Source organism: Lolium perenne, chromosome 5 (genome assembly GCF_019359855.2).
Source record: "Lolium perenne isolate Kyuss_39 chromosome 5, Kyuss_2.0, whole genome shotgun sequence".
In the NCBI taxonomy this organism is placed as follows: Eukaryota; Viridiplantae; Streptophyta; class Magnoliopsida; order Poales; family Poaceae; genus Lolium; species Lolium perenne.
Genome location: NC_067248.2, coordinates 68,355,758 through 68,376,056, shown reverse-complemented (window position 1 = coordinate 68,376,056; position 20,299 = coordinate 68,355,758). Strand labels below are relative to the sequence as shown.

Genomic DNA, 20,299 nt, shown 5'->3' with positions numbered 1-20,299 from the left:
CATATGAACACAACACAGACGGAAATAGCATCATGAATTCCATGTGTATGATTCAAAATTAGGCTGCTGACAGGATGATCTCGCACAACGCTTGGGTGAGCTGCCTTACTTGATCTGCTCGGGTAAGCAAGCAAAGCGTGCGTGCGATCTTGCTCTCGACAGCACGCGCCTCCGTTCACCTTGCTTCCACATCACCCCCAGCCCCGCCCCTCCACCACGCGGAGAACCCATCCCATCCGTCCATCCACACCGTCTAGGCACTACTCGCCGTCTTCTTCCCTCCCTTGCCTTGGGGACAAACACATCTCCCGCGCCCACGCAACCCGCCCTCCATCATCCATGGCGGCCGGATGCATATATATACCTCTACACACACACTCCTCTATCCACATCAAGGTACCTATCACGTACCATTGCACCAGGTCAAGAATCCAAGAACGACGCGCGCGACGTACGCAGCAATCAAGCAAAGCACCGAGTGCTTAGATTCTGTGGATAGATTTTGAGAGAACGGATTCTGTATATACATTGATCAGCCTAGTTCAGTGCAGTAGCTCGCCTGCTCGATCGTGGAGATGGACGGCGGCGGCGTGAGCGCCGACGTTGGCCGGTCCGTGCGGGTGCTCATCGAGGCGCAGCCGAGCGCCGGGGTGATGTTCGCCGCGACGCCGTTCGAGCCGCAGCTGTCGGACGACTCGCCGCCGCGCTCCAGCAACGAGGCCGGCGGCGCCGCCAACCACGAGGCGCCCTCCTGCAGCGCGTGGGACGGCGTGGAAGGGGCCGCGGCGGCGGGGCCCGAGCGGAAGCTCACGCTGCTGGCGCTGCGGCTGGCCATCCTGGAGAAGGCCGCCAGCGGCCTCGGCGCGCTGGGGTTCATCTGGGCCACCGTCGTCCTCCTCGGCGGCTTCGCCATCACCCTCGGCAAGGACGACTTCTGGTCCGTCACCATCATCCTCCTCATCGAGGGCGCGCGCATCTTCAGCCGCAGCCACGAGCTGGAGTGGCAGCACCAGGCCACCTGGTCGCTCTCCGCCGCCGGCCGCTCCAGCTTCCGCCTCGTCGCCCGCTCCTTCCGCTTCGTCTTCGGCCTCGACACCGGCACCCCCAAGAGCAGCGCGTCCGCCGAGTCCGGGTGGAGCTGGAGGCTCAGGAGCTGGGGCTTCCTGTCCAGGCACGTCGGGAGGGCCTTCTACTGGCTGCAGCTGGCGTCCGCCACCGCCTGCGTCACGCTGTCGGCGGTGCGGCTCGTCAGGCAGGACTTCGGGGACGCCGTGGACGCGCGCACCAACCGCCGCTCCGCGCTCGACATCTTCTACGGGCTCGCGCTGGCCGAGGCGCTGCTGTTCCTCGCGGAGAAGGCGGTCTGGGAGTGGGAGGTCAGCCACTGCCGCCTGCTGGAGCGCGTCGCCAGCGAGTGCCACCTCGCCGGCGCGCCGGGGCTCCTCGCCATCCGCCGCTTCTTCTACGACGCCTACTCCCGGTGCGTGGACGGGAGCATCTTCGACGGCCTCCGGATGGACCTCGTCTCCTTCGCCGAGGAGCTCCTCGTGGAGGGCTCGCACGACGAGCAGCGCATCGGCGTCGGCATCCTCGTCAACGTCGCCGGGAGCCCGCGGCTGGGCGACGCCGCGCTGCGCCGGGTCGGCACGTCGCCGGCAGTCATGGAGCGGCTGGTGGAGATGCTCAGCTGGAAGGGCGCGGCGGAGGCCGGGGCGCGGGCGTCCGCGGCGCTTGTCGTGTCCAAGCTCGCCAGCAAGAAGCGGAACGCGCTCCGCGTCGCCGGCGTCCCGGGCGCCATCGAGTCGGTGACATCGCTGCTCTACGCCTCCGAGGAGTGCAACCTCCTCGGCCTCCTCATCATCAAGAAGCTCGCGCACGACCACGACAATTGCAGCAAGATCGGCAACGCCCGCGGCCTCCTCGACAAGATCATCGACTTCTCTGCCATCGTCAGTGCGTCGTCCTCACCATCCATGCCCGTCGTCATCACCCCGTCGCGCGCCAAGGCCGTGAAGCGGTCGCTGCAGGTGATCAGTATGCTCGCCGACACCACAGGGAGCACGGGGAAGCAGCTGCGGAAGGAGGTGGCGGAGATCGTGTTCACGGTCAGCAACATCCGGGCCGTGCTCCAGCACGCCGGAGGCCACCTGGAGCTGCAGCGGCTTGGCGCCGAGGTGCTCACCCGCCTCGCCATGGACGAGGACGCGCGCGAGAAGATCGGCAGCACGGGCAGCGTCATCTCCATCCTCCTCGCCATGTTCTTCCGACCAGGCATCACGGACGAGGCCGACCGCGTGCGCGTCGAGGCCGGAGAGGCGCTCGCCATGCTGGCACTCGACAGCCCGCACAACTGCGAGCGGATACTCGGCGCCGCGCCCGCCGTCGTCGGCCGTCTCGTCGAGGCGCTCAACGACGACGCGATCGGCGTCGGCGCAGCTAGGATCCTCACCAACCTCTGCGCGTACTCCGCCGGTGGCGAGCGGTTCATGGAGCTGCGCGCCACCGTCACCTCCGGCGCCGCCACAGTGCTGCGCAACGTCATGACCAAGAAGTCGAGGCGTCTGGAGGTGTCGCTCGGCCTCGCGGCGCGGATGGTGAGGCTCATGGGGCCGCATGAGCTAACCCACCACCTCGCCCTTGCCGGCGTCAGCGAGCTGGACATGGTGAACAGGCTGGTCTACGTGTTGTCGTGGTACAGTAGCCCTTCGATCAAGGTGCCCCGGATTAGAAGGTTTGCAGTGGAGCTCGTGATCGGGATGCTGGGGATGGATTCCTCATCTCCGTTTGCGGAGCTGATGGCGGCGGCCGGGATGGGGCGGGAGCTGCGGCGAGTTGCGGATACGACCTCGGAACTGGAGTGCTTCCACGTCTTCTCCGGCAGCGCCGGCGTGAGCCGGCACGCGGTCAGCCTCTGTGCGCTTGTCGGCACGGCAATGGAGCTCATGGGCATGGAGGCCGGCGGCCAGTAGCCGACCTCCGTCCACGTGTGCCGGCCGTTACGTGTATATGGACGTGAGCTGAGAGCAATACTAGTGTCTTGTGTATATGATTCTTTCGTTTGTCCAAAATTCACACGGGTTAACGATTATAAAATTTTACAATTTGCAATTTTATTTTCTTATTGTCGAAAAGCTTTGTACGCAGATTGTTTTTCATGGATCGGTTAAAGGACGGAGATGAAATTGTTGGCAGAATGTTTGTGTGTTTCTGCAAGCAATGTACTGTATGTGAACATATCTGTTTTTCGTTGTGCACTGAAATTGTTTTGTTTCTTTAGCTTTTAAGTTTTCCTTGCACAAAATGAATGGTTCTGATTAAATGGCACGGGCATTGCAAAACGTACAAGGAACAGGAAGCATTTGCTCACGACGGTATTCACATGCTCCTGTTTGCTTTCCTTTTGAGATGGAGGCGTGCTCATGTGGCTTGCAAGCATTTGCTTTAGTGGAACATCTCCTTGCAAGACACAATTCGATTATCATGTCATGCTAGTCAAAAAGAGCTTATTGTGTCATGCAATTCACTCTTCATATAAACCTTTCTTGCATACGTGCCAATGTCCATAGCACCTTCGAGTTCCAATCTTGCAGATCAAACAAGACTCGTCCGGATCGCAATGGAGCTTATGTGCACAACGACGCCTGCGGCCACTAGCGCAAATGCTTCGTGTCAATTAGGGATAAAACTCACAGAAAACGGCAACGACAAAGGAAGAACAAATGTAAAGGCATACAAAAATGGGATAAACCTTGTACGGAGAAACATAAGCAAGAGAAAAAGCAAGAACAAAAAAGGTTATCATTTTTGTGTAAAGCAAAAGCAAGACTAAAATGAAGATTCAAAGAAACGACAAACGACAGGAACACAAAACACAAATCATAGAACGTTAAAGCATACAAAAACCCATGAGAAAGACTTGTAGGGGCTAAGAGCGCGGAAGAAAAGCAACTTGTGAGAGGACATGTAAAAAGGCAAGGAAGAGCACGGTACACAAACCAAATGCAAAAACAGAAAATGCGAGAAGAACGAATTGAACAACAACAACAAAAAACCAAGACCGCGACAAGCAAAGCAATGAAAACACACACACAAATGTTGGAGATATGCCCAAGAGGCAATAATAAAATGGTTATTATAATATATCTTTGTGTTTATGATAATGTTTACATACCATGCTATAATTGTATTAACCGAAACATTGATACATGTGTGTTATGTGAACAACAAAGAGTCCCTAGTAAGCCTCTTGTATAACTAGCTTGTTGATTAATAGATGATCATGGTTTCGTGATCATGAACATTGGATGTTATTAATAACAAGGTTATGTCATTGTATGAATGATGTAATGGACACACCCAATTAAGCGTAGCATAAGATCACGTCATTAAGTTATTTGCTATAAGCTTTCAAAACATAGTTACCTAGTCCTTATGACCATGAGATCATGTAAATCACTTATACCGGAAAGGTACTTTGATTACATCAAACGCCACTGCGTAAATGGGTGGTTATAAAGGTGGGATTAAGTATCCGGAAAGTATGAGTTGAGGCATATGGATCAACAGTGGGATTTGTCCATCCCGATGACGGATAGATATACTCTGAGCCCTCTCGGTGGAATGTCGTCTAATGTCTTGCAAGCATATGAATAAGTTCATAAGAGACCACATACCACGGTACGAGTAAAGAGTACTTGTCAGGAGACGAGGTTGAACAAGGTATAGAGTGATACCGATGATCAAACCTCGGACAAGTAAAATATCGCGTGACAAAGGGAATTGGTATCGAATGTGAATGGTTCATTCGATCACTAAGTCATCGTTGAATATGTGGGAGCCATTATGGATCTCCAGATCCCGCTATTGGTTATTGGTCGGATAGAGTACTCAACCATGTCCACATAGTTCGCGAACCGTAGGGTGACACACTTAAGGTTTGATGTTGAAATGGTAGAACTTGAATATGGAATGGAGTTCGAAGTTTTATTCGAAGTCCCGGATGGGATCCCGGACATCACGAGGAGTTCCGGAATGGTCCGGAGAATAAGATTCATATATAGGAAGTCATTTTATAAGATTTAAAATGTTCCGGTGATTTCGCGGAAGGTTCTAGAAGGTTCTAGAAAAGTCCGGAAGGAATCACTAAGGAAGGAGGAGTCCCGGAGGGACTCCACCTCCCCATGGCCGGCCAACCCTAGAGGGTGGAGTCCAAGGTGGACTCCACCAAAGGGGGCCGGCCACCCCTCCACATGGAAGGGGGGAATCTCACCTCAAGTGGGATTCCCACCTTGGGTAGGTTTTCCTACTACGTGGAAGGTTCTAGTGTTGGGGTCTTATTCGAAGACTTGTAGTCCAACACTTGGGGATCCACCTATATAATGAGGGGCATAGGGGAGGGGGCTGATGCGTGTGGTTGACACGTCCGTTGGAAACCCCAAGAGGAAGGTGTGATGCGCACAGCGGCAAGTTTCCCTCAGTAAGAAACCAAGGTTTAATCGAACCAGTAGGAGTCAAGAAGCACGTTGAAGGTTGATGGCGGCGGGATGTAGTGCGGCGCAACACCACAGATTCCGGCGCCAACGTGGAACCTGCACAACACAACCAAAGTACTTTGCCCCAACGAAACAGTGAGGTTGTCAATCTCACCGGCTTGCTGTAACAAAGGATTAACCGTATTGTGTGGAAGATGATTGTTTGCAGAAAACAGTAAAACAGTATTGCAGTAGATTGTATTTCAGTATAGAGAATTGGACCGGGGTCCACAGTTCACTAGAGGTGTCTCTCCCATAAGATAAACAGCATGTTGGGTGAACAAATTACAGTTGGGCAATTGACAAATAAAGAGGGCATGACCATGCACATACATATTATGATGAGTATAGTGAGATTTAATTGGGCGTTACGACAAAGTACATAGACCGCTATCCAGCATGCATCTATGCCTAAAAAGTCCACCTTCAGGTTATCATCCGAACCCCCTCCAGTAATAAGTTGCTAACAACAGACAATTGCATTAAGTATTGCGCGTAATGTAATCAGTGACTACATCCTCGAACATAGCACCAATGTTTTATCCCTAGTGGCAACAGCACATCCATAACCTTAGAGGTTCTTGTCACTCCTCCAGATTCACGGAGACATGAACCCACTATCGAGCATAAATACTCCCTCTTGGAGTTACTAGCATCAACTTGGCCAGAGCATCTACTAATAACGGAGAGCATGCAAGATCATAAACAACACATAGACATAACTTTGATAATCAACATAACAAGTATTCTCTATTCATCGGATCCCAACAAACGCAACATATAGAATTACAGATAGATGATCTTGATCATGTTAGGCAGCTCACAAGATCCGACAATTAAGCACAATGGGGAGAAGACAACCATCTAGCTACTGCTATGGACCCATAGTCCAGGGGTAGACTACTCACACATCACTCCGGAGGCGACCATGGCGGCGTAGAGTCCTCCGGGAGATGATTCCCCTCTCCGGCAGGGTGCCGGAGGCGATCTCCTGAATCCCCCGAGATGGGATTGGCGGCGGCGGCGTCTCAGTAAGGTTTTCCGTATCGTGGCTCTCGGTACTGGGGGTTTCGCGACGGAGGCTTTAAGTAGGCGGAAGGGCAGGTCAGGAGGCGGCACGAGGGGCCCACACTACAGGCCGGCATGGCCAGGGCTTGGGCCGCGCCGCCCTGTAGTCTGGCCACCTCGTGGCCCCACTTCGTCTCCTCTTCGGTCTTCTGGAAGCTTCGTGGCAAAATAGGACCCTGGGCGTTGATTTCGTCCAATTCCGAGAATATTTCGTTACTAGGATTTCTGAAACCAAAAACAGCAGAAAACAGCAACTGGCACTTCGGCATCTTGTTAATAGGTTAGTTCCAGAAAATGCACGAATATGACATAAAGTGTGCATAAAACATGTAGATAACATCAATAATGTGGCATGGAACACAAGAAATTATCGATACGTCGGAGACGTATCAGCATCCCCAAGCTTAGTTCTGCTCGTCCCGAGCAGGTAAAACGATAACAAAGATAATTTCTGGAGTGACATGCCATCATAACCTTGATCATACTATTTGTAAAGCATATGTAGTGAATGCAGCGATCAAAACAATGTATATGACATGAGTAAACAAGTGAATCATAAAGCAAAGACTTTTCATGAATAGTACTTCAAGACAAGCATCAATAAGTCTTGCATAAGAGTTAACTCATAAAGCAATAATTCATAGTAAAAGCATTGAAGCAACACAAAGTAAGATTAAGTTTCAGCGGTTGCTTTCAACTTGTAACATGTATATCTCATGGATATTGTCAACATAGAGTAATATAATAAGTGCAATATGCAAGTATGTAGGAATCAATGCACAGTTCACACAAGTGTTTGCTTCTTGAGGTGGAGAGAAATAGGTGAACCGACTCAACAATGAAAGTAAAAGAATGGTCCTCCATAGAGGAAAAGCATCGATTGCTATATTTGTGCTAGAGCTTTTATTTTGAAAACATGAAACAATTTTGTCAACGGTAGTAATAAAGCATATGTATCATGTAAATTATATCTTACAAGTTGCAAGCCTCATGCATAGTATACTAATAGTGCCCGCACCTTGTCCTAATTAGCTTGGACTACCGGATCATCGCAATGCACATGTTTTAACCAAGTGTCACAAAGGGGTACCTCTATGCCGCCTGTACAAAGGTCTAAGGAGAAAGCTCGCATTGGATTTCTCGCTATTGATTATTCTCAACTTAGACATCCATACCGGGACAACATAGACAACAGATAATGGACTCCTCTTTTATGCATAAGCATGTAACAACAATTAATAATTTTCTCATATGAGATTGAGGATATATGTCCAAAACTGAAACTTCCACCATGGATCATGGCTTTAGTTAGCGGCCCAATGTTCTTCTCTAACAATATGCATGCTTAACCATAAGGTGGTAGATCTCTCTTACTTCAGACAAGACGAACATGCATAGCAACTCACATGATATTCAACAAAGAGTAGTTGATGGCGTCCCCAGTGAACATGGTTATCGCACAACGAGCAACTTAATAAGAGATAAAGTGCATAAGTACATATTCAATACCACAATAGTTTTTAAGCTATTTGTCCCATGAGCTATATATTGCAAAGGTGAATGATGGAATTTTAAAGGTAGCACTCAAGCAATTTACTTTGGAATGGCGGAGAAATACCATGTAGTAGGTAGGTATGGTGGACACAAATGGCATAGTGGTTGGCTCAAGGATTTTGGATGCATGAGAAGTAATCCCTCTCGATACAAGGTTTAGGCTAGCAAGGTTATTTGAAACAAACACAAGGATAAACCGGTGCAGCAAAACTCACATAAAAGACATATTGTAAACATTATAAGAATCTACACCGTCTTCCTTGTTGTTCAAACTCAATACTAGAAATTATCTAGACCTTAGAGAGACCAAATATGCAAACCAAATTTTAGCATGCTCTATGTATTTCTTCATTAATGGGTGCAAAGTATATGATGCAAGAGCTTAAACATGAGCACAACAATTGCCAAGTATCACATTATCCAAGACATTATAGCAATTTACTACATGTATCATTTTCCAATTCCAACCATATAACAATTTAACGAAGCAGAAACTTCGCCATGAATATTATGAGTAGAGCCTAAGGACATACTTGTCCATATGCTACAGCGGAGCGTGTCTCTCTCCCATACAATGAATGCTAGGATCCATTTTATTCAAACAAAAACAAAAACAAACCGACGCTCCAAGAAAAGCACATAAGATGTGATGGAATAAAAATATAGTTTCAGGGGAGGAACCTGATAATGTTGTCGATGAAGAAGGGGATGCCTTGGGCATCCCCAAGCTTAGACGCTTGAGTCTTCTTAGAATATGCAGGGGTGAACCACCGGGGCATCCCCAAGCTTAGAGCTTTCACTCTCCTTGATCATGTTGTATCATCTCCCTCTCTTGATCCTTGAAAACTTCCTCCACACCAAACTTAGAACAACTCATTAGAGGATTAGTGGACAATAAAAATTAACATGTTTAGAGGTGACATAATCATTCTTAACACTTCTGGACATTGCATAAAGCTACTGGACATTAATGGATCAAAGAAATTCATCCAACATAGCAAAAGAGGCAATGCGAAATAAAAGGCAGAATCTGTCAAAACAGAACAGTTCGTATTGACGAATTTTATCGAGGCACCAGACTTGCTCAAATGAAAATGCTCAAATTGAATGAAAGTTGCGTACATATCTGAGGATCACTCACGTAAATTGGCATAATTTTCTGAGTTACCTACAGAGAATTTTGCCCAGATTCGTGACAGCAAAGAAATCTGTTTCTGCGCAGTAATCCAAATCTAGTATGAACTTTACTATCAACGACTTTACTTGGCACAATAAAACACTAAACTAAGATAAGGAGAGGTTGCTACAGTAGTAAACAACTTCCAAGACACAAAATAAAAACAAAGTACTGTAGTAAAAACCATGGGTTGTCTCCCATAAGCGCTTTTCTTTAACGCCTTTCAGCTAGGCGCAGAAAGTGTGTATCAAGTGTTATCAAGAGATGGTGCATCGTTATCATGAGCTCCCCCATCCGTAGTGGCACTAAGGGCTTTATCAATTTTAGGCCTATAATAATACTTCTTTGGTTTAGGCACTTTAGAGACATACATAAACTTTTGCTCCTTACCCACATAAGCTTTCTCCTTATATTTAAGAGAAGAAAATGTTGAACCCAAGGTTCCCATAGCTTTTTCAAGTTCGTCAATCCTATTGCCTTGATCGTCATGGACAACACAAGTTCCTAGGACACTAATTCTTTCATCAATTCCTCCTAAGGATTTATCAAGTTCATCAGTTTTATCAAGTAACATTTCCAATTTAGCTTCAATACTTGGAAAAAATTTCTCTAAGGTTTCCAATTTTTTCATAACATCTTCAAGAGAGATTTCAGTTTTAACTTCATCAACAGGGGGTATTCCAAATAGACTCTCAATAATGCAGCTAGCTTCTAATGCAGGAGTACTTAGGAAGTTACCTTTCGCGAGACTATCAAGAACATACCTATTCCAGCTAGAGATACCAACATAAAAATTCCTGAGTAAGATAGTGGTGGAGTGTTTCTTAGTGCACCTATTATGGGCATCACTAATTCTATACCAAGCATCTCTTAAACATTCTCCCCCTCGTTGCTTAAACGTACGAACTTCAACTTCAGGATTACTCATTTTAGCAGTAATAAATAAAACAAACTAGATAAAGAAAATGAAAGTAACTAATTTTTTTTTGTGTTTTTGATATAGCAAACAAGATAGCAAATAAAGTAAAACTAGCAACTAATTTTTTTGTATTTTGATTTAGTGAAGCAAACAAAGTAGTAAATAAAACTAAGCAAGACAAAAATAAAGTAAAGAGATTGGGAAGTGGAGACTCCCCTTGCAGCGTGTCTTGATCTCCCCGGCAACGGCGCCAGAAATTTGCTTGATGCGTGTGGTTGACACGTCCGTTGGGAACCCCAAGAGGAAGGTGTGATGCGCACAGCGGCAAGTTTTCCTCAGTAAGAAACCAATGTTTAATCGAACCAGTAGGAGTCAAGAAGCACGTTGAAGGTTGATGGCGGCGGGATGTAGTGCGGCGCAACACCAGAGATTCCGGCGCCAACGAGGAACCTGCACAACACAACCAAAGTACTTTGCCCCAACGAAACAGTGAGGTTGTTAATCTCACCGGCTTGCTGTAACAAAGGATTAACCGTATTGTGTGGAAGATGATTGTTTGCAGAAAACGATTGCAGTAGATTGTATTTCAGTATAGAGAATTGGACCGGGGTCCACAGTTCACTAGAGGTGTCTCTCCCATAAGATAAACAGCATGTTGGGTGAACAAATTACAGTTGGGCAATTGACAAATAAAGAGGGCATGACCATGCACATACATATTATGATGAGTATAGTGAGATTTAATTGGGCATTACGACAAAGTACATAGACCGCTATCCAGCATGCATCTATGCCTAAAAAGTCCACCTTCAGGTTATCATCCGAACCCCCTCCAGTATTAAGTTGCTAACAACAGACAATTGCATTAAGTATTGCGCGTAATGTAATCAGTGACTACATCCTCGAACATAGCACCAATGTTTTATCCCTAGTGGCAACAGCACATCCATAACCTTAGAGGTTCTTGTCACTCCTCCAGATTCACGGAGACATGAACCCACTATCGAGCATAAATACTCCCTCTTGGAGTTACTAGCATCAACTTGGCCAGAGCATCTACTAATAACGGAGAGCATGCAAGATCATAAACAACACATAGACATAACTTTGATAATCAACATAACAAGTATTCTCTATTCATCGGATCCCAACAAACGCAACATATAGAATTACAGATAGATGATCTTGATCATGTTAGGCAGCTCACAAGATCCGACAATTAAGCACAATGGGGAGAAGACAACCATCTAGCTACTGCTATGGACCCATAGTCCAGGGGTAGACTACTCACACATCACTCCGGAGGCGACCATGGCGGCGTAGAGTCCTCCGGGAGATGATTCCCCTCTCCGGCAGGGTGCCGGAGGCGATCTCCTGAATCCCCCGAGATGGGATTGGCGGCGGCGGCGTCTCAGTAAGGTTTTCCGTATCGTGGCTCTCGGTACTGGGGGTTTCGCGACGGAGGCTTTAAGTAGGCGGAAGGGCAGGTCAGGAGGCGGCACGAGGGGCCCACACTACAGGCCGGCACGGCCAGGGCTTGGGCCGCGCCGCCCTGTAGTCTGGCCACCTCGTGGCCCCACTTCGTCTCCTCTTCGGTCTTCTGGAAGCTTCGTGGCAAAATAGGACCCTGGGCGTTGATTTCGTCCAATTCCGAGAATATTTTGTTACTAGGATTTCTGAAACCAAAAACAGCAGAAAACAGAATCGGCACTTCGGCATCTTGTTAATAGGTTAGTTCCAGAAAATGCACGAATATGACATAAAGTGTGCATAAAACATGTAGATAACATCAATAATGTGGCATGGAACACAAGAAATTATCGATACGTCGGAGACGTATCAGGGGCCGGCCACCACAACCACCCCACCTTGGCCGCACCCAAGGAGGCCGGCCACCCCCTCTCCCAAACCCTAGCCGCCCCCTCTCTCCTCCTCTTCTCCCGCACGCTTATCGAAGCTCCGCCGGAGATCTCCGCCGCCACCGCCACCATGCCGTCGTGCTGCCGGATTCAAGGAGGAGCTACTACTTCCGCTGCCCGCTGGAACGGGGAGAAGGACGTCGTCTTCATCAACACCGAACGTGTGACCGAGTACGGAGGTGCTGCCCGATTGTGGCACCGTGATCAAGATCTTCTACGCGCTTTTGCAAGCGGCAAGTGATCGTCTACCGCAGCAATAAGAGCCTACTCTTATAGGCTTTGGAAATCTTCAAGGGTTAGTCTCGTTCATCCCCTCGTTGCTCCCATCTTCTAGATTGCATCTTGGCTTGGATTGCGTTCTCGCGGTAGGAATTTTTTTGTTTTCTATGCAATGAATCCCTTTAGTGGTATCAGAGCCAGGTCTATGCATAGATGGTTGCACGAGTAGAACACAATGGTTTTGTGGGCGTTGATGCTCTTGTTGTTTTTAGTTTGAGTACTTTGCATCTTTGTGGCATAGTGGGATGAAGCGGCTCGGACTAACTTTACATGACCGCGTTCATGAGACTTGTTCCTCGTTCGACATGCAACTTGTATTGCATAAGAGGCTTTGCGGGTGTCTGTCTCTCCTACTATAGTGAAGATTCAATTTACTCTTCTATTGACAACATTAGTATCACCGTTGTGGTTCATGTTCGTAGGTAGATTAGATCTTACTCGAAAACCCTAAACCACGTAAAATATGCAAACCAAATTAGAGACGTCTAACTTGTTTTTGCAGGGTTTGGTGATGTGATATGGCCATAATGTGATGATGAATATGTATGAGATGATCATTATTGTATTGTGGCAACCGGCAGGAGCCTTATGGTTGTCTTTAAATTTCATGTTGAGTAGTATTTCAAAGTAGTTGTAATAGTTGCTACATGAGGTGAACAACCATGAAGACGGCGCCATGAACCTTGACTCTACGCCGACGATGATGGAGATCATGCCCGTTGATGATGGAGATCATGTCCGTGCTTTGGAGATGAAGATCAAAGGCGCAAAGACAAAAGGGCCATATCATATCACATATGAATTGCATGTGATGTTAATCCTTTATGCATCTTATTTTGCTTAGAACGCGACGGTAGCATTATAAGATGATCCCTCACATTAATATCAAGATAATAAAGTGTTCTCCCCTCGTATGCACCGTTGTACAGTTCGTCGTTTTGAAGCATCTCGTGATGATCGGATGTGATAGACTCAACGTTCACATACAACGGGTGTAAGCCATGTTGCACACGCGGAATACTTGGGTTTGCTTGACAAGCCTAGCATGTACAGACATGGCCTCGGGACAACGGAAACCGAAAGGTTGAACACGAGTCATATGGATGATATGATCAACATGTTGATGTTCACCATTGAAGCTACATCATCTCACGTGATGATCGGTTTTGGTGTAGTAGATTTGGATCGTGTACCACTTAACAACTATGAGGGATGTTGTATTAAGTGGGAGTTCATTAGTAATTAGATTAAAACATGAACTAATTATCATAAACATAGTCTGAGTAGTATTTTGAATTAATTTTGTAGTATTGGCATCCGTTTTCTACCATGCGCTAGTCTTGTTATTGAGATAAAAAATACTGTTAAAATCTGACAAGAAACTTTACGGATTGGTACCGTATTGTTAAAGAATCAAGAATTGATTAAGTCCTATTGCAAACTTTTAGTAAACCTCACATTGTTGATTCAAAGAGCTATGATTTCAATTAGTACCTAAAGTTATCTTGTCTCCGTGAAACTTGAAGTTCAAATCTGTTTGAAAAGTATGGAGCTAAAAATTTAGTTTTCAGAAATAATCAAGGTATGAGATATATGTGATATCTAAGACCTTATTGCAAGATGATAGAATATAAATTTGGTGAGACTACATAAACTCATAAGTTTTATGAGAATGTATGAAGGTTGAAGACGCCAGGCGTCACAATCCTCCAACTATTGGGGCACTAATAATATTCGCATATCCATGAAGTTATCATCCTTAGTATGCACCGTTGCTAAGACTCGTCGTTTCGAAGCATCACATGATGATCGGGTGTGATAGATTCTACGTGTGCATACAACGGGTGCAAGCCAGATTTGCACATGCGAATATCAAGGTTAAAACTTTACGAGCCTAGCATGTACAGACATGGTCTCGGAAAGTCATCATGATATAATGGATAAAATTATGAGTGAAATTGTTCATCATATTACAAAGTTACTAATAGTGAAATCTGAAACACTTATCATATGATGATCAACTTAAAGTAAGAACCTCAAGGTTATTGGTATTTGACCAACAAACCTAGAAGTTAATAATGTTAAAGTGTTTTTCTGAATAATGAGGAAAGCTAAAAGAGAAACTGCAAAAGATATTCTGGCAAAAAGAAAAGAAAAGACTAGAAAATCTAGCGCAGGTGTATATAAATGATATACATGTTATGGTTGTATTCCTAGTTAAGTCACACTATGAAATTCTTGGGTATTAGTACTATATTGGTTGGTATGAAGTGTCATACAAAACAACGCAATACAAGAATACAATGGCCTAAGTGACTGACAAGGAATATGATAGGAATGCACGTCTGGAACAAAATAAAGTGTTATTATGTTCGTCGTTAGCATTCTATCTAGCCCTTAGAATTTATAATAAAGAACTTAATAATTGTTATTTTGCTCTGGTCAAATGAAAACAATGAGTTGTTTAAATTATGACATTACTCCATGTACGATGGATAAGTTATTATAAATCTTAATGGTGAAACGCACATACATAACACTGACGCTAAAATGACATAAGGCAAATGATTTGAATTCCACTTATTTGTGGAACCGCCATTTAGGTCATGTTAGAAAGGAACGCATGAAGGAACTCCATGCAAATGGATTTTTGGAGTCATTTGATTTTTGAATCATTTGGCGCTTGCAAATCTTTTCTAAAGAGAATGATTAAAATACCGTTCATAGGCCAAGAGTTGAACGGGCAACAAACTTAGTGGAAAAATACATGATGATGTATGTGGTTCACTGGGCATAGTTGTGTGCGGGAGAGTCTTCTACTTCATAAAAACTTCCAACAATGAATTGAGTATATATATATATGTGGATATATTCGATAAGGAAGAAGTTTGAAATTTTTGAATGGATTCAAATAAATTTCAGCATGAAGTGGAAATCATCGTAATAGAAAAGTCAAATATCTATGATTGGATCATGGTGGAAATATTTGAATTACGAGTTTTAGCGAACATCTAAGAGAGTCATGAAATTGTTCTACAACTCACATTTCTTGGAGTATCATAATGATGATATAGTATCCGAGAGATGTATCCAAAACTTGTTGGATTAATGATGAGATAAAATATTATGACGCCATTATATTTTTGTAGATTATGCTTTAGTGACTACCGCTTTTACACTAAATAGAGCATCATCATGATCCGTAGAAATGACAGCATACGAGTTATGGCATGGGTATAAACCCTAATAGTCCTTTCTTTAAATTTTGGTCTAAAAGTTTACAACCAAAATCGGATGAATGTCTTTGTTGGTTATCCCAAAGAATTGATTGGGAATTCTTTCCACTATGAAGTAAACGACAAAAGTGTTTGTTAATGTTACTTGCTTATTTCCAAGAAATTGTTTTCTAGCGAAATATTTGAGTGGGAGGACAATAGAACTTGATAAGGTTTATGAACCTGAGCATAATGATCAGAGTAGCGCAGCATCGGAAATTGGTTCCGGAAGCGACCACGACGATCATGGCTCCCATGACTACAAAGTGTTTTAGCCATGGAAATCGAAGTACATATTGAACCTTGTAGGTATGGTTTACTTTGTGATCAAATAAATGATTTGTGGACAAAGGATTGATTGTGAACAATGATAAATCAACTACAAACAAAGAAGTTATGATGGGCCCTGACTCCGTTAAAATGGCTATACGCCATGAAATCCAAGATAGATGAATACTTTTTGAAAGTAAATAGATCTATAAAATTGATGGACTTGGATGAAATATCCTTGAAGAAGCTTGACTTGTCGAAAAGTTGTTTACGACAAAGTTCAAAGAGTTGACTACGACAAGATTAGATCTTCCGTAGCAATGCTTAAAGTCTATATGGATTATTCTAGTAATCACTACATATTTCCTTTATGAGATATGTTAGTAGGATGGCAAAATACATTACTTATCAGAAGTGTGTATTAAAGGTGTATAGAAGATACAACCAAGAGTTTTGCTGGTCCGTGGAATACTAGATAGGTATACGAACTTCAATTGGATGAAGTAAGTATCACGGAGTTGGAATCTTCACCAGATGAAATAGTCAAAGAGTTTTTGATTTCATCAGAGACGATGAAGAGGCTTGCATTTGCAAGAAATTAAGTGGGAGCGCTAAGACACATTTATAATACTTTATGTAGGTGACATATAGTTGGTTATAAATGATGTAATTATATACTTGATTAAAAGGTTTCATTGAGAAATTAATTTCAATGAAAGGATATGGACTGAAACATATCTAGTGTCAAGATCTATGAAGATAGATTGAAACACAAAATAAGTTTAAGTCAAAGTACATAGAATGGATATTGAAATAGTTCAATATAGAAATATTAAGAAAATGTTCTTGTCATGTGAAGTTTTAACAAGAATTGAGTGTATCTGATACTCAATGAGTAAAAACACATGAGTGATTATGGATCACGAATAATATGTACACAATCAGATGTCCTGTGCTCTAAAATGTTATGAGCATATACCAGAATGATTCATGAGATTATCATTGGACGACAGTAAGAGTATCCTTGAGTACTTTAGAAGAACCAAGGATATATATATATAGTTTTGTATGGAGAAATGACAAACAAATCGCTGTAATGTGATTACACCGATATTTGTTTTGTCACATATCAAAATAGAATTTCAATCTCAAATTAGACTAAGTGTTGTTTTAAAGGTAGCACAATGAGCTAGAAGTTGTCTATGTTAGATTTAGAAGAGTTCTAAATATTGTGACGGATTCTACAAACGAAGGCAGAGTATGTCATTATTTTGACAAATGACTGAGGATGTTGAGTCAAGAAGTTCTTTGAGAACTTGGTGTAGTTCCGATAGTGTTAGAACTTTGAAGCTATATTGTATGTGACAATATTAGTGACTTATTTCAGACCGCGGAATTAAGGTTCCATCAGAAGATCAAACATATTTAATGCCAACTCATTTGGAAATGAGTGATGCGTTGAGACGCAAATGAATTACAAAATACATACGTTTCTGAGCGTGTCAGATCCGTTGACTAAAACCTCTCCCGTGAGCAAAACATGATAAAGCACCAGAAGGCCAAGGTGTTATATCTTTACAAATGTAAACTAGATTATTGACTCTAGTGCAAGTGGGAGACTGTTGGAGATATGCCCAAGAGGCAATAATAAAATGGTTATTATAATATATCTTTGTGTTTATGATAATGTTTACATACCATGCTATAATTGTATTAACCGAAACATTGATACATGTGTGTTATGTGAACAACAAAGAGTCCCTAGTAAGCCTCTTGTATAACTAGCTTGTTGATTAATAGATGATCATGGTTTCGTGATCATGAACATTGGATGTTATTAATAACAAGGTTATGTCATTGTATGAATGATGTAATGGACACACCCAATTAAGCGTAGCATAAGATCACGTCATTAAGTTATTTGCTATAAGCTTTCAAAACATAGTTACCTAGTCCTTATGACCATGAGATCATGTAAATCACTTATACCGGAAAGGTACTTTGATTACATCAAACGCCACTGCGTAAATGGGTGGTTATAAAGGTGGGATTAAGTATCCGGAAAGTATGAGTTGAGGCATATGGATCAACAGTGGGATTTGTCCATCCCGATGACGGATAGATATACTCTGGGCCCTCTCGGTGGAATGTCGTCTAATGTCTTGCAAGCATATGAATAAGTTCATAAGAGACCACATAGCACGGTACGAGTAAAGAGTACTTGTCAGGAGACGAGGTTGAACAAGGTATAGAGTGATACCGATGATCAAACCTCGGACAAGTAAAATATCGCGTGACAAAGGGAATTGGTATCGTATGTGAATGGTTCATTCGATCACTAAGTCATCGTTGAATATGTGGGAGCCATTATGGATCTCCAGATCCCGCTATTGGTTATTGGTCGGATAGAGTACTCAACCATGTCCACATAGTTCGCGAACCGTAGGGTGACACACTTAAGGTTTGATGTTGAAATGGTAGAACTTGAATATGGAATGGAGTTTGAAGTTTTGTTTGAAGTCCCGGATGGGATCCCGGACATCACGAGGAGTTCCGGAATGGTCCGGAGAATAAGATTCATATATAGGAAGTCATTTTATAAGATTTAAAATGATCCGGTGATTTTGCGGAAGGTTCTAGAAGGTTCTAGAAAAGTCCGGAAGGAATCACTAAGGAAGGAGGAGTCCCGGAGGGACTCCACCTCCCCATGGCCGGCCAACCCTAGAGGGTGGAGTCCAAGGTGGACTCCACCAAAGGGGGCCGGCCACCCCTCCACATGGAAGGGGGGAATCCCACCTCAAGTGAGATTCCCACCTTAGGTAGGTTTTCCTACTACATGGAAGGTTCTAGTGTTGGGGTCTTATTCGAAGACTTGTAGTCCAACACTTGGGGATCCACCTATATAATAAGGGCATAGGGGAGGGGGCCGGCCACCACAACTACCCCACCTTGGCCGCACCCAAGGAGGCCGGCCACCCCCTCTCCCAAACCCTAGCCGCCCCCTCTCTCCTCCTCTTCTCCCGCACGCTTATCGAAGCTCCACCGGAGATCTCCACCGCCACCGCCACCACACCGTCGTGCTGCCGGATTCAAGGAGGAGCTACTACTTCCGCTGCCCGCTGGAACGGGGAGAAGGACGTCGTCTTCATCAACACCGAATGTGTGACCGAGTACGGAGGTGCTGCCCGATTGTGGCACCGTGATCAAGATCTTCTACGCGCTTTTGCAAGCGGCAAGTGATTGTCTACCGCAGAAATAAGAGCCTACTCTTATGGGCTTTGGAAATCTTCAAGGGTTAGTCTCGTTCATCCCCTCGTTGCTCCCATCTTCTAGATTGCATCTTGGCTTGGATTGCGTTCTCGCGGTAGGAAATTTTTTGTTTTCTATGCAACGAATCCCTTCAACAAACACACACACACACACGCCCGCGCGCACACACACGCACGCACACACACACACACACACACAAAGGATAAAACAACAGAAAAATGGGCGCGTTGGAGAACAAGAAAGTAGAAGAAAAAACAACAAATAATGAAACACCAAATCACAAGAAAAAACATAATTGCGAAGAAAGAACTAATGGCACATTGGCACACAGAAAAAAGGTAAACAGAGCGCAAGAAGCAAGAAACATGCAAAAAAGCAACCAAAACACGAAAGCAAAAGAACACGAGAAGCACAAAACTACCGCCGTTGTATAAAAAAGGAGGAGTTCTCACCCTATCGCGAATTTATACATTAGGTAAAAACATTAGTTAGCCGTAGCTTCTACCGCATGCATCCTAAAAGCACCACACCACATCCCACACTGTGTTGCCTATGGAGAGGCCGTCACTGCGAGGGTTCGGTAATGCCCCTTCTAGGATGACATGCCGCAAAAGCTAGGACATGTACAAGGGATGAAAAAACGGGACAACAAGATGCAGAAAAAGGATCAAGTGAGCTAACTGATTTGTACGCAGCGTGCTGACGAGGGCCAACACGTGGGTGCAAGGAGATACGGGAGAGTCATGGCACAAAGCCAGGTTTCGCGCAACCTCTTCACCAAGGTTGTCAGGAAGAGACTTGGATAGCCAAAAGTGTTGAAACATTCGACATCTGTTAATTACTCCGTTAGACGCTGCATTGCGAGCGTGTTCAAGAAAACCACACCTGAGGGAGATGGTTAAAACCGCGGTGGCTACATATAGTGAGTATGCCACCTCATAATATTTTCCAAGCATGTCATCATCTATGAGACTCTTCAGACCCTGGATTTGCCGAGGGTTTTGGAAACTAGCAAGCACTCTAGGAATTTTAGTAGA

At 44.7% G+C, this 20,299-nt stretch overlaps 1 protein-coding gene across 1 annotated transcript; it reads left to right on the top strand.

Annotated features, from left to right (window-relative positions):
* Positions 1-290: 290 nt before the first annotated feature.
* LOC127319609 (uncharacterized) lies at positions 291-3,113 on the top strand. The gene has a single exon (XM_051349590.2). The coding sequence runs from the start codon at positions 576-578 to the stop codon at positions 2,967-2,969; it is 2,394 nt and encodes a 797-aa protein (XP_051205550.1). The 5' UTR covers positions 291-575; the 3' UTR covers positions 2,970-3,113.
* Positions 3,114-20,299: the final 17,186 nt, after the last annotated feature.